The sequence below is a fragment of the Pelodiscus sinensis genome, chromosome 6, assembly GCF_052426305.1.
Source record: "Pelodiscus sinensis isolate ZL-2025 chromosome 6, ASM5242630v1, whole genome shotgun sequence".
Taxonomy (NCBI): Eukaryota; Metazoa; Chordata; order Testudines; family Trionychidae; genus Pelodiscus; species Pelodiscus sinensis.
The window spans coordinates 48,191,037-48,205,377 of NC_143057.1; the positions used below are offsets into that span (position 1 = coordinate 48,191,037).

Below are 14,341 nucleotides of genomic sequence, written 5' to 3' on the forward strand. Positions count from 1 at the left end.
TCACTTGCAAGTGAGTCACATGACAATTCAGCTAGCCAATTATTTTGAGCAACTCCAGTTTCAGTCTCCAGTTGCATACAAGATTGGTAGATGTTATCCAGAAATAGTGAAAAATTGTAAAGGCTTTGTTATTAAGGAGAAGTTCAGTTACTTTTGAATAAAAAAAAATGCACGTTTTTTTTCTTGTTCAGCTATCTATTGCAGCAAGTTTACCCCTATCCAGTTATTACAGCAAATTCTTCTAATTCTGTATCAGTTCCACAGTGCAAAATCCTCTCTGAGTGACATGGTTAAGAGATAAACTTAAAAAACAACAAATGGTCTGGTAGCACTTTATAGACTAAGAAAACATGTAGATGGTATCTTGAGCTTTTGTGGGCATAGACCACTTCTTCAGACTAACTCAGCTACCCCCTTAAGCTTCATGGTTAAGTGACAAATTCTTCCTGTGTTATGTCACTCTTTTTTTTTTTAAAGAAATTAAGTCCCATTTCATATAGAAACAGAATACGATGGTGTCCATCTTAGTTTTTTTTAATCTTACCTATTCTCCTGCAATCCCCACAAAATTACATTGTGTACTCAAATGTACCTACGTTTCTAGAAAGCAAAAAGCGCTTAAAGCAAAGATTATCCCTGAGAATCTTAAGCAAAACAAGCCAGCTCTTTCCCAATGTACATTTAAATCTAAAAGATATACAAACAACAAATTAAAAAAAAATTTAAACCAAAAAGCTACCCAACTTGCCAAAAGACACAAAACATTATACTCAGATTAAGAATCACTAGAATCAAAGAAATGTCTCAATCTGGACAAAATGCTATAATTTACCAATCTGATAAACTAAACTTCATTTCCAATTTGGAATTAAAAGGAAATTAGTTTTTTTTTTTAAATGGCAGCTAAAGTATGTGCAGACGGGAAGTATTTTATTTAGTTGATTGCATTAGAGTCATTTTATTCTATAGAAGAAGAAAAGGGGATTAAATAAATCAGTAACTGTATTTGCAAATGTTAAAAGTACTCTGAAAGATCCTGAAACAAACAAATGGTGATCTGCCACTGGCCATTTTTAAAAAAACATCAAATACAATTAGTGGATACACCAAAACATTGTTTTCTACTCTAGAGAGGTTTGAAATTGACACGCTGACTCATTTAAACGCACATAAGCCTCTATGGCTAAGTTGTCACATCCAAAGTATCCGTGCTCAAATAATTAGCTGTAAAAAACAGTTATTTTAATGATTGAAGTGGAGGAATTTCTCCTTCAGTCACACTCTGCATCTGAATCTGCATATTTTAGTTCACACTTAACATCAAAAGGCTTGTCCTTGACTTCTTTGTGAGCCTGTAAGGAGTCCTTGTCATGTTGAATCTGACCATTTCCACAGTCTGGTTCAGTCTCATACCCAGTGTCATGAGCTGGCTTTGGCTGCTCTCCATTTTGATTCTGGATACTGCCTTGCTCCACAAGATTTTCTTTTACACTTTGCTCACAATCAGAAAAATCTGATTTGGATTTTTTCTTACCAAATAACATAGCAGAGCGGAATTTCAAACACTGGGCTGGTAAATACCCTTTGTAACAGTTGTAGGACAACAGACTTAGGAAGAGAATAAAAAAGAACAGAAAGAGAAACATTAAAAGGAAATTATCATTTGACTTTAAGAACAATGTCTTTTGAGGGACGTCGTCAGGAACAGAATTGAAGATTTCAAGACTGGAGTCTGCACTTGTTAGGATGGGGCCAATTGGCTTTGTTATTATCTTTCCTGTTGTTATTGGTATAATCTGGGTGGTCGAAGTTTGAGCAGTCGACCCTTCTGTTGGTACAGTTGACATTTTTGCTACATCAGTATTACCTTCTGTCTGTGCTGCTGTCTGGGTTGGGCCCACTGTACTAGGCTGGATTTTTTTCAGTTTCAAAACATGTTTAGCCACCACTTGAGAAAAATTCTTATTCTTCACTTTTTCTTCTGACAAACACTGATAAATGCCACTATCTCCTTCTGATAAATTAAAAATGAGCAGTGCTTTCTCCAGAAGACGATACTTGGGGCGCTCAACTTTCAATACATCATCTTTGAATTTCCAAACTACCTGGGCCAGGTTGGATTTTTGAGAACATTTCAGTTCTGCTGTGCTCCCATGCTTGAATGTATGCTGCAGAGAATGCTCTCTTACTTTATCTGGAACATCAAAATAAATGTGCAAAGTATCAGCAATGATTTTTGTTTGCATTAATCCTTATCATTTAATGATTCTGCTAGTCATACTGGAAATATAGTTTACTCTTTGAAGTTCACCTCTATGTCTCAGTTTGAAACAGGATTACATCATCACAAACCAGATACATTTTAGTTCATGCCATCAGGGTCTACACTGGAAAGTCAGAGAGCAACATTTTAGAGTGCTCTGCAGGTCATACCCACATAGTCCAGACGACAGTGACATGTAGACAAGCCCCAAGGCCATGAAAGCCTGAACAAGCCACCACACAACAGCTATGCCAGAGATACTGAAGATTTTGAGGGATATAGAACCTCAGGCTTTAGAATTTACACTAACTTCTTCAGCCTATTAAGGAGCATTTTACACCCAAAGGACCTAATGCTAATCACTTTTACAGACTGCCAGGATATTGACTTAGAGCAGGGGTGGGAAATTTAGCTTGTGGGCCAGATCCAGCCCGCAAGACTCGGCGCTTGACCCCTGCAGTGATGTGCCAGTGCTGGTGCTCCAGCTGTGCATGAGCGTTTGCGCATGTGTGTGTGTGTGTGTGTGTGTGTGTTTGTGTGTACACATGCCGTGGCTGGAGCGCTAGCACTGGCTCCCTGCAGTGGGGAGGGAGGCCTGAACCTTTCCTGGCTGATCAGACAAGCTGGGACAGCATCCAGCCTGGGTTCTCTGCCTGGCAGGGGGAAAGAAGGGTATCTGTGTGCTGCTGGGAAGCGCTCTCTGCAGATACTGCTTCCCATTGCTCTGATTGACTGAGATTTGCATCAGGTAGGCACCCCAATCCCTTACACACCAAGACCCCTCTTACACCATACCTCCCAGACCTTCCACCCCCAGCCTGCTTTTACATCCTATCATCCAAAAAAGGTCCCTCATGCCTTGCTTGCCTGGACCACAGATCTAATTCCAAAAAACACAATAAAAAAACCTCGAACTCATATACACAACACATACAACATGATAAAACTAATTAATTAGCAAGCAGCATTCTTATAGTGGCCTATACAGTGCTTGATTTAATAATAAACATGGTCAAGTAAACCCTTTGAAAGCCTCTACTACTGTAGTGTGAGTCTCCTGGAATCCTATTGCTCCCCCAGGATTCCTTGATCTCATGATAGCAACACACACATTTCAGAAAAGGAAAAGCTGTGGCTATTTGAGCTGTCAATACTCTGGAGCATTATTTCAGCTACTCTAGAAACCTGATCTGTTGTATTCTGATCCTTTCTCCCAACCATAAATCAATTTGTCTGAAGATCATTTTCTTTGCTCTAACAATAATAATCAGATATTTCTTTACACTGCCATTAGAATTCTCAAGTGACCGAATACGTATCGAATGTAATTAAGGACTCTAATTCCTTATGGCAAACACCATTCTCTTTCATAAGCAGAGCTTCCGTGGCCCAGGTTCATTTTATTGTTTAGTACACTGAGTGTAACACTATGCAATGTATGCCTGGCAATACAGACATTATAAGATAATATGTATACTGCAGATACACAAATTAAAAAAACAACAACCGTAAGTTGACACACATGAAATGGGAATGCACAATGATAAATAAAAATACAAAAACAGCTGAATAAATCTGACAACTGAAATGCATTACTTATTATTTTTTTTAAATCGCTTTTATAAAAACCAAAAATCTTACCAGGGCAAGAAGAGGCATCACCAGCTATGTTCTGAATCCAATCCCTATGCAAATTAATCAAGCATTAGAAGTTGAAATCATATATTCCTCACCACTCCCTCCAAACCTCTCCCCCTCCAAACACACATTTAAATAGAACAGAATAATGACGAAGCTTAAATTAGGCAGACAATCATATCATCTTGTAGTCAACTAATAGGAAAGTCAGTGTTTAAAGTTATAAATATGATACATGCACACAATGTAAGTAAATTGCAATAGTGTGCTTGGTCATTCATGTCAACGGGACTTTTTAAAATTAAAACCATTATAAATGATTAATAAGGTAACAAATGTATCAATATTACATAATCTTTTCAGGGACTATCTAAACGACAAATGTAGAATCTCTTATTGCTAATCACAGAAGACTCAACAAGTGCTATTACCTTTCAATTTCACCTTCTTTAAGAATATTAACACAGGAAGCTTCACGTGACTTCCAAGCACAGTAGGGATCTCTAGCTAGAACACAGTCAATACAAGTGCTGTACTTGTCACAGAATGCAATGGGAGACTGAACCACACCAGAATTGGAACCTGCGTAGAGATCTCTTTTTCCCTGTGGATGTAACAGAGAGAAACCGTCCACAATCACACAGGAAATCATGTAACAAACACATTATATTAATTAACCAAATTCTTAGGATGTGCAGGCAGAACACAAGAGGAAAAAAAATTAATGGAGATTGCCTATCTCCTAGAACTGGAAGGGACCTTGAAAGATCATCGAGTCCAGTGCCTTCACAGCAGGACCAAGTACCACCCGTGGGTTTAGCAGGCCAATGCTCAAACCACCAAGCTATCGCGCTTTCCCTCCCCAAGAAATTTATTGTTTCCTCTCTCTTCACCTTTTCCAATTATCTTTTGAGATGGGACAACCAGAACTGCCCACAGCATTCAAGGTGTGGTCATATCTTGGATTTATATAGTGGCATGTTGTATATTTTGTTTTATTTCTCTCTCTTTCCTAACAGTTTCTAGCACTGCTAGCTTCTATCAGTGCTGCATTAGGAGGCTGTTTTCAGGGAACTATTTTAACTGCATTATTTAAATAATTAACATCTCAACAAAAATCATAAAGGCAAAAGTGAAAAGGAAAGGCATTTAAATATATAATTAAAAGGATTTTTTTTAAATGACAGTTTCTCATTTATATGCCCCATTTCATTACATGAGCTCTTATCGCTCAAATAATTGGAGTAAGAAAAGAATTTTTTTCATTACATTTCTTTTGAGAGTGGAAACCTCATATTGCTTTTGAAATTCTACTTGTATATATGTAGGGTACGGGACAATTAACTAGGAACCTATGGACTGGGAATGCTTTATTACACTGCAGACCCATCCACTAAAACAAAAAAGCGGGCTCTCTGAATTTACAAAGTTCCTCTTCATCTTCCTGAACAACAGAAAAGCTTTCCACTGACGAAATGCTGGAAAAAGTAGTGTTCAGGGCTCTGTGGAAAAGACACAGTCCTGCTGACAAGCAAAATGTACTTAACTATCAGACTCAGCACTTGTCTTTCAAATACAGTGGTAGCCTCCCCAGTCACTAGTCTATGAGCACTAGTTCATCACAAAATGCTAAATGTTAGAATAATGATCCTACATTTATAAAGAGCCTTTCATTTCCAAGGAGCCTAAAATTATGACAAATGCAAGCAATTCCACTGACTTTTATGGGACTACTACTGTGGGTAAAGATTACACACACAAGTAAAGATTTGCAGGACCCAATACCTAATTAGTGCGCACACTGCATGAAGAATCATCATCAAATCTGTCAGAAAACCACTTAGCAACTGTTTAGCAGTACAGAGCAAAACTACACTAGAGTTTAGGACATGCAGCGAAAAATCTATTTCTCAGTTGGAACAGCAAGGGAATTTCAGTAGGCAGAATGTTATGACCTATGCTGGTATGTTGCCAGGAAACTGGAATTAAAACCTATTCCCATGACCAGGGCTTGACAAATTCTGGAAAACCCTACTCGCCAGACAAAACAGGGACTTGCCACTCTCCCCCCCAAAAAGTGTTTTTTTAATAGCATAAATTCCTAATAAGAATAAGAACAGTAATTACTAATAAGTTATTAATAAATTATCTTATAAGCCTCTACCTTTTCCCTCTGCTGCCATGTCTCCTCCCCTTGCTCCATTAGCTCCCCTGGTGCCTGCTGCCCCTCACCTTCCCCTGCTGTCCTGACTCCTACCCTTCTCACTGCCCTCAGCCTTCCTGAGTCCTGCCCCCCTCCACCAGCCCTTCTCTCCCCCCTGTGCCCACTCCTCCAGTAGCCCCACTCTGATCAGATCCTCATCCCCTCTCCTGACACCTCCCTCGACACACCTGCCCTGCCTCTCTCCTCTAGTGATGGTCCCTCCCCTGCAGGTGACTGTCCTTCTGCTTCACCCCCAGAATCCCTCTGCACCTGCACCCTTCTGGTGCCCCCCCTTCCCTCACTGCCCCTGCCCCCTTTGCTCTCTTTTTCCCTGATGCCCACCCCCTCACCACCCTCTGCCCCCATTCCTCTCCTGCCCCTGGGCCCTCACTCATTACTTGCTCCATCCCTGCCTTCCTCATGCCCCCCCTTCTTTCTAGCCTTCTCCCAGCACCTCCCCTGCCCCCTCTAGCCCCCAGTGCCCTTACTCTCTCCTCTCCCGGCATCACCCTGTCTCCCCTGACACTGACACCTCCCCTCCTGCCCTTTACCTCACTGTCTGCACTTGGCCCCCTGGGATTTGTCTCTCCTACACCCCGTCCCTTGATGCCTTCCCCTATCATCATCATCATCTTCTCCTGACCTCCTCCCCTCCCCTCAGCACAAGCCCCTTCCCCATATTTTTCCCCTCCCCTCCCCACAGTGTAGTCCAGCCCCTTCCCCTCCCCCAGTGCCAGCTCTAGGTTTTTTACTGCCCCAAGCAAAACATTTTTGGCTCTCCTCCCCCCCTTTTTTTGTTGTCTTTTACACGTTTGCGTTTTGCAATGGGGGTTTTTTTTTTTTTTTTTTTGGTTTGTTTTCATTTTTGTCCCGGCATTTTAGCCTTATACATAGCAAATAGAATTTTCATTTGTTTTTTTCCATAAAGGCAAAGGCGCTTCAAGCGAGCTCCCCTTTCACTCCCTGCTGGATTACAACAGCCTTTTCCCTGGCCTGTCCAGCCCCTCCCTATGGACAAGTACCCCTCACTCCCGACTCACAGGGGAAACAGGATGCAGGGACAGCACAGAGCCAGAGGGGTGCAGGGAACAGTGGGGGGGCACAGGGGTGGCGTGGGGAAAGGGCGGCACGGGACAGGTGCAGTGAGCCGGGTGGTCGGCCTGGAGCAGTCTCTCACTGGCAAAGGGGTTGGGGCCATGGCAGGACTGGAACTGGCAGGGTGGGGCCTGGCTGCGCCGCAGTCAGCTCCTGGGGCTACGCAGCCAGAGCCAAGCTGCTGTGGCCCTTTAAAATCAGCGGGGCCATGTCACACCAGCGTCCTGGCGTCTGCCAGCATCCGCCCTCTGGCCCCGCCTCCTTGCACCAGAGCTGCACACAGGCAGCCCAACGCGGAGAATGACTGTGCCTTCCCCTTCCCGGCGGCGCTCCGCTCCTCCGCCAGCGGATCGGATAGGGCCACGCCGGCCGTAGTGCGGGCTTTGGCCAGCCCGTCACAACTGCCCACCGGGCCAGTCCGCCCCTGCATTCTCCAACTGATAAAATCTACTCGCCACAGGCGAGTGCATTTGTCGAGCCCTGCCCATGACAAATCCACTTAAAGTCTGATAGAATTTAAGCTAATAGAAAGGAAACATTATTATCTATAAAATTTGCAGGATGACATCCCTGCTACACAACACTATTTGTTGGTTTAAAGCAGAGCTACTCAACACATGGCCCGTGGGCCACATACGGCCTGTAGCCCATTTATTTGCGGCCCAAGGTGCAGTTTGGGTTTATGCAGGGCTCAATACATGACCCATGTGGGAGCCAAAACAAAAAAGTAGTCAATATAATGGTCTTCTGTTGATATGCGTTTTAGTAGTTAAATTCCTGGACTGTCATTGCTCATTAAAAGTGCTATCATATGGGTGCAAATCAGGTAAATATTGCATTTTATTAATATCAGCAGAACTGACTTAAATGGGGTCTGCGTGTTGTGTAGTCTAGTCTTAATCTTTGTATTCATGGCCGTCAGTGTGAAAGAAGCTGTTTGCATATATCTGCATATATATTTGCATGTATGTGCAACCACACTTAAGTTGCGGCCCTCAGCATGTGCTGAGAGTATCATTGTGGCCCCCGGAGCTTCCAAAGTTGAGTAGCCCTGGTTGAAAGCATACCCTTCTCTGAAATTCTATAGAATTTTTCCATAACGGAAAATGACTTGTGCTCTACATCTACTCATAAAATGGGTAACTCCAGGAACATCACATTGGGGAATTGGTTCTAGTACAGATTCAGGGAGAAAAAATACAACCTACTGAAACACTAATATCTTGCTTCACTACCTATGCATTTGCTTTTAGAAGCTTCCCATCCACATACCAAACAGCCTGTCTCTCCTTATCTGGTGATGTCAGACAGTTGCACAGGACACGATGTTATGGCCTCAGGCTATATCCTATATTCTGAGTATTATTTCATTGATAGTCACATTTTCCAACACGTCCTTTTCTCTTTCTTCATATTACTGGGAATTACCTTAAAAAAAAAATCTCCCACATAATGTCTTCACACAGTGCTGCTTACCTCTTTTGATGAAAGCAACAGGGTCTGAACTGGCTCAAAATTTGGAAAAAGCTGTATTTCTTCAATAATATGCACTCCATTTTCATAACTAATAGCTTTGTGCAGGGCTCCTTTATCTGAAACAACCAAGCAATATACACTTTAGTAAGAACCTCAAAGGACAGTGTGTGAAATGTGTTTGCTATAACTTGCATCAATGATCTTCACTAGAAGACTTCGTGCATGATAATACTTTGTCTTCCATCAGACAGTATTGAAGTACACTGTAAATATGAACAAATCAGGCCCCATGACAGCCAACTAACATCAGTATTTCAATCTTCATTTTACCAAGAGAGGAAATAATGCACAAACAGTTTAATAGCCAGAGTGGCAGAACTTCTGTTGATTTTAACAGCAGAAGGATGAAACAGAACACCGAAAAATGTTTTCTTCCTGTGGAAATTCTTGGCTTTTAGGGGAAAAAAATACCCAAATCTGAAAATTGTATTTGGGGAGGGTGAAAGGCAATGGAAAAAAATCAGAAGTTTTTAGACTAGTAGACATTCCCCCCAAAAATGTTATTTAGTCAAAAACTCAATTTTTCATAAACAAAATTAAAGTTTACAATGGAAAATTTTCAACCAACCATAGGATTAAATCCTAAACGACTTGCTCAGGGTCACACTTAGTAACCAAGTCCACAACTAAAATGTAAGAAGCTGAACCCAGAACCCAGATCTTTTCCTGTCCAACTCACATGCTTTCATTTTAAATCATATTCCTTCTAGCACAGTGGTCCCCAACACAGTGCCCGCATTTGTGTGCGCCTGCCAAGTGCTTGGGACTGGCTTAGCCCTGGGCACGTGGCGCACGGTGAGCGCCGGCCCCGGGAGAGCCGCAGATTGGCCACCCGCGCTCTGAGTGCGTGGCGCATGGCAGGAGTGCCGGCCCCGGGCGCGCGGCACTTGGAGGGGGCGCCGGCCCCGGGCATGCGGCGCTTGGGGGGGGTGGGAAAGCGCCGGCCCCGGGCGCGCGGCGCTTGGGGGGCACTGGCCCCGGGCGCACGGCTGTGGGGGGGCCCCGCTCCTGGGCACCCACCCTCTGGCGCTCGGCGGGCAAACGGCCACGCCCCCTGACGCCCGGCAACCGTAAATGGTTGGGGACCACTGTTCTAGCATATCCATCCCTATGATTTAGCCATTAGACCAGACTAAAAGAACCATGCCTTAGAAAACTTTTGGCAGTTAACCATCATAACTGTTCTATAAAATCTATGGTACAATTTTGCTGGAAGCATTTAATTGATAATATTTTAAATTTAAATAGCAATGTGAAAGCTATAAATTTGATTTTTTTTAAAACTCCAGTGCAGCCCTTTAAATGTTCCGTTAATTATGTTCTCTCACTTAAATCCTGGAACTTCAATGTTCAGTATGAAACACAAAATATTGCAAAACTTGTTAATACTTAGCACAAACTGTAATTTGAACAACTGAGCCAAACATAATTGCTGGACTTGTAACTGAGTTTGCCAGGATCATGTTATTGTACTGAGAAAGAAAAAATGTCCACGTAGCACAACTGTGGAAGAAAGTGTAGAAAATCTGAATGGAAAACAAAGGGAAAGAATTGATAACACCAACTGAACTGAGTCCATTCCAAAATATGCTCAGGCCAATTTGGCAACTAAGTGATGGTGTATTGTGCTAAAAGCACAAAGGATTTTCTCATTTTAAAATTCTATTTTGTCCCAGAACGCCTAGAGTCTTGTTGAATATGATCCATGCCTCCCAGTTTTAAATCTCTGGAGTATCTATTTCTGTATTTTTAAAATTCCCATTCTCTACTGGTTTTTAACCTTAAATCACTTATCTTTATTACATGTGAACTAAGCCAATCTTCTTGTGTGGCATATTCATTTCCTAATTGGATTTGCTTCGCTATTTTATTTTGTACCAGAGAAGGCAAGTTAATTAAAACTATTCATGAAAGTTTGGTTAGGTCAGGCAGATAGGGAGAAGGGAAGGACCCCTCTAAAATGGACATAGATCCAGATCTAACAGGGGAAGTTAAGCATTAAATGAGACACATTTTTATCATGACCAGGGCTCGACAAATCGCTGTTTCTTCTCACCCATGGAGAGTAGATTTCAGCCGGTCACCTCGTTCAGCAGCAGCACGTGCATGCACAATGTGGGTCTTGTACATGCACAGTGCGGGGCTGGCAAGTAGATTTCACCGCCATTTGTCAAGCTCTGATCATGTCAATATGTATATAATATAAATATAATTTTTATTCTCCTGAAATTCAAATGTGGGGACATTTTGATTCAAGTAACTAATATGTACTTATAATATTTTGTAATTGTGATCTTTGCATCGAAGGTCAAAAGAGCTTAAATTAAATTAAATCAGTTTAAATTCAACAGAGCATGAAAATGCCCCAGGTGTGGGTCATAACTGATTCTAAGTTGCAGAAACCTATTAATATAACTGTGCCTTTATGGTGTGCCATTTTAAAGTCACCCTTTGCTAGCATTACAAAAAGGCTTTCCAGGGAAATTAACTGGAGGAAGGAAGAGGAGTGTCTCTCACAAGTCAAACATGAAACTACAAAAAAGTGAATTAACTCTGTAGCTTTCAGTAAAACATTCAGATTTCTGTAAATTATTCAACTACCCTTTCAGTTTCATAGGTTTACCAATGACCCTTTTTAAAATTAGAAATGCCAATTTTGTGATGAATACTGGACTACCAAAGCATTCCTTTTCGTCGTCGTTGGTTTTAAATTGGGAGTTTCCCCACTCTTTAAATTCATACTCTTAAAAGAAGATTGTCAAATGGCTAATCTTAGTCTTTTCAGTTATTTTGATGTTAGATTTAACAAACGTTTTCTTTTGACAGGTAGATGCCCTTCTACATATCTCCTCTAAAAGTGCATGAGCAGGCGGGACAGAACTTGGTACCTACAGATAAAACTGTCTGTTGTTTCACATAGCAGTTACTGGAGACACCTGGGTAGAGGAGGAAGAAGAGAAATAGACCTGAACTTCCCCTACTCCTGACCCATTTGTATCTCTGCAGAGGCTGATCTCCTTCCTGCAGAGCTACCTGCTCCCCACCAGTTTCCATCTGCCATCAGGAAGACTTAGGGCTTGTTTGCTTCCTTGAGCTTCTTTCAATCCCTTCTCATACTGCTTGTGGAAGCAGGGACAAACAGAAGTACATTATAGGCGGCTGCTGCTAACTGAAACAGCAGTTGCCCAATATTACTGTTGTTGGCCTTTCCCCTCCTGCTGCTGATACAGGGATCTGCTTTGCACACACACAAAAAGCTTAAGGAGATCAGTTTGGGAGACCCCAGCACATCTCCAGTTAAATTGTTTGTGGGGATTTTTTCTGTTTGTTTATTAAATGGACCAAGATTGGCCATTTAGTCATCCTGGCACATACTTTTTAAAAAGAGTGGACACTAATTGGTATGAAAGCATTGTAAGTGTTCATTCTGTTTGCTGACAGTACCTTTCACCATACTGTACTAACAGATAATTAAAATAGTGTAATGCAAACTCACCTGTACCAATAAACATAACATCGTACACACTGCCATTGAGTGCTGAGACTCTGTCTACTACGATCTGTGTATACCTCACATCTCTTTTCATTAATCTGGGTCTGTCCCCGATCGGGGTCACTGAGTCATCCATCAGAGGGTGGTCTTTAACAAATTGTAGTGTTCTGTCTGGTAAATTTAAAGAACTCATGTAGTTTGCTGCTTTTGCCTCTTTGTTTATACACTGAGGGAAGAACAAAGAGATCGTTTGTTTTTTACCATATTGTACACTGTTGACAGCAGATACCCCTGCTTTTTTCCAAACATATGTTTTCAAAGTTATAAAACACTGTAGGAACATGGGCCCCATTGCATAGCCTAACTCCTCACATTGAATTCCCAGGTACACACGCATGCACTAAATAAAATAGAGAAATATTTCAAAAGATAGTTGTTTTAAAAAAGATCTTGACAACACAGTATGATTTGGCCCATCTTTGCGATGGGTCATGTATTTAGTGTATAACTTCCAAAAAGAATGCTTAATATATCTTTGAAAGAAGCTGCTTGGCTAAAGCTATGGAAGGATATCTGTAAATAATAAAACTCAAACATAACTGAACATACTTCTCAGCATTATTTTCAGGTGCATACTCATATTCTATAGCTTCCTAACTTGCAAAAAATTCGGTCTCAATTTGTAGAAGGATGAGTGAATAAATCGGTGAACATATCAGTATGTATAAAACCTCCATCCAGGTCTAAGCTACAGTCAATGTACCATGTTAGTAAAATTAACTAATATGAAAGCAGAAAAAGAGAATGGTAAAGACCAATCATATAAACACTAATTACTGCGAGTAGAGCTTTCGAGTGAGCAATCAGATGACAAAACAAAGGATTGCAGGATGATGCACACAGTGTCTTTCTATTGATCTATAATACCTTTTACATCATCATCATTTACTGTACCAATTTAATTATATGACAATTCAAAAATTGAAAAATGAACATTGACTATGAAGATAGTGATCTAAACCAACTCTGTACTATTAAAAAAAAAAAACACTTGGTAGCTAGATACAAAACATAAAGATCAGGTGGCAATACAACAGTGAGTAAAAGAAAAGGTATCTGCATAAGGACACATATATTAACCGAAGTTAATATTTTCTACCATTTTTCCTGAATTTTTATAGTTTTTTTTTCCTTAGGTGGAAGAGAAAAGGAACTGCTGTCATTCTGAGTTTATTCAAACTTACAGCTCCAGGTCGAGGATTAGGTATCTCCCCATTGTATCGGACCCACTTTGTATGAGACTGTTCGACCGTGGCACTTTGCATATACTTTCCTTTGGAGAAAACCTCTTCTACAGTAGATAAGCTATAAGCACACACTGCAGAGAGTCCTACATTATTCCTAAAATTAAACAATGGAAAACGTTAGCATTTTACTGCGGGGTGGTAAACCAACTGAGATTTACATTTCTGGGACAAGTTTAAATGATACTCACAGTTGTGGGGTAAAAACTCCATAAATCACTGGTTCCTGCAGACTTGGGGACTTCAGAATAAAAACATCATTGATGATGTTGAAAATTAAATTCTTATCGGGTGTTGTACAGATCAATCTGGCTTTGAGAAAGGAGGTCCATTTTTTCTGCAAAGTTCTTAATCCTCCTTGGTCCCTCTTTCAGAGGGGTTGAGGGAAAAAGAAGAAAAACATAAGGCATATTTTCTTTTTTAAATAAAGGGTCAACATTTATAATGTCTATTGGTTCTGGTATGTATTTTCTAAAATGTAAACTGAATAGTCACAAATAATTTTTTAAATATAATGCACAGAAAACAATTAAAAGATGCAACAACAAACTTAACAATGCTGACGAGATTTTTGGATATAAGAAGTCTTCTAATGACTTCAGTGGTTTCTTTCAGCACATAAATTAGTGTTAGGGGGCCAAATGCTAATTTCAGTTAGGTTGTGCAGATCTGTAGTAGCTTTGCTGAAGTCTCAGTACAGATTTTCTGGAGGGAAGATGAGACATATGAAAGGCTCAAAGAACTGTATTAAAACAACAGGCAGTAAATTGAGCCGAGCATAGAGCTTTAAAAAACCTACACAATATTTC

The 14,341-nt window shown here is 40.9% G+C and overlaps 1 protein-coding gene across 6 annotated transcripts in view; it reads right to left on the reverse strand.

Annotated features, from left to right (window-relative positions):
* Positions 1 to 903: 903 nt before the first annotated feature.
* Positions 904 to 14,341, reverse strand: part of LOC102448748 (semaphorin-4D) — a 121,718-nt gene continuing 108,280 nt past the window's right edge. For all 6 annotated transcript variants that reach the window (XM_014577956.3, XM_075931883.2, XM_075931884.2 and 3 more), the window contains exons 9-15: positions 13,724 to 13,899; positions 13,473 to 13,629; positions 12,232 to 12,454; positions 8,676 to 8,791; positions 4,333 to 4,505; positions 3,905 to 3,948; positions 904 to 2,194 (exon numbers count right to left, since the gene is read on the reverse strand). In XM_014577956.3, the coding sequence (XP_014433442.1) occupies positions 1,272 to 2,194; positions 3,905 to 3,948; positions 4,333 to 4,505; positions 8,676 to 8,791; positions 12,232 to 12,454; positions 13,473 to 13,629; positions 13,724 to 13,899 (1,812 nt within the window). In that variant the 3' untranslated portion in view covers positions 904 to 1,271. The remainder of the gene's footprint in view (positions 2,195 to 3,904; positions 3,949 to 4,332; positions 4,506 to 8,675; positions 8,792 to 12,231; positions 12,455 to 13,472; positions 13,630 to 13,723; positions 13,900 to 14,341) is intronic.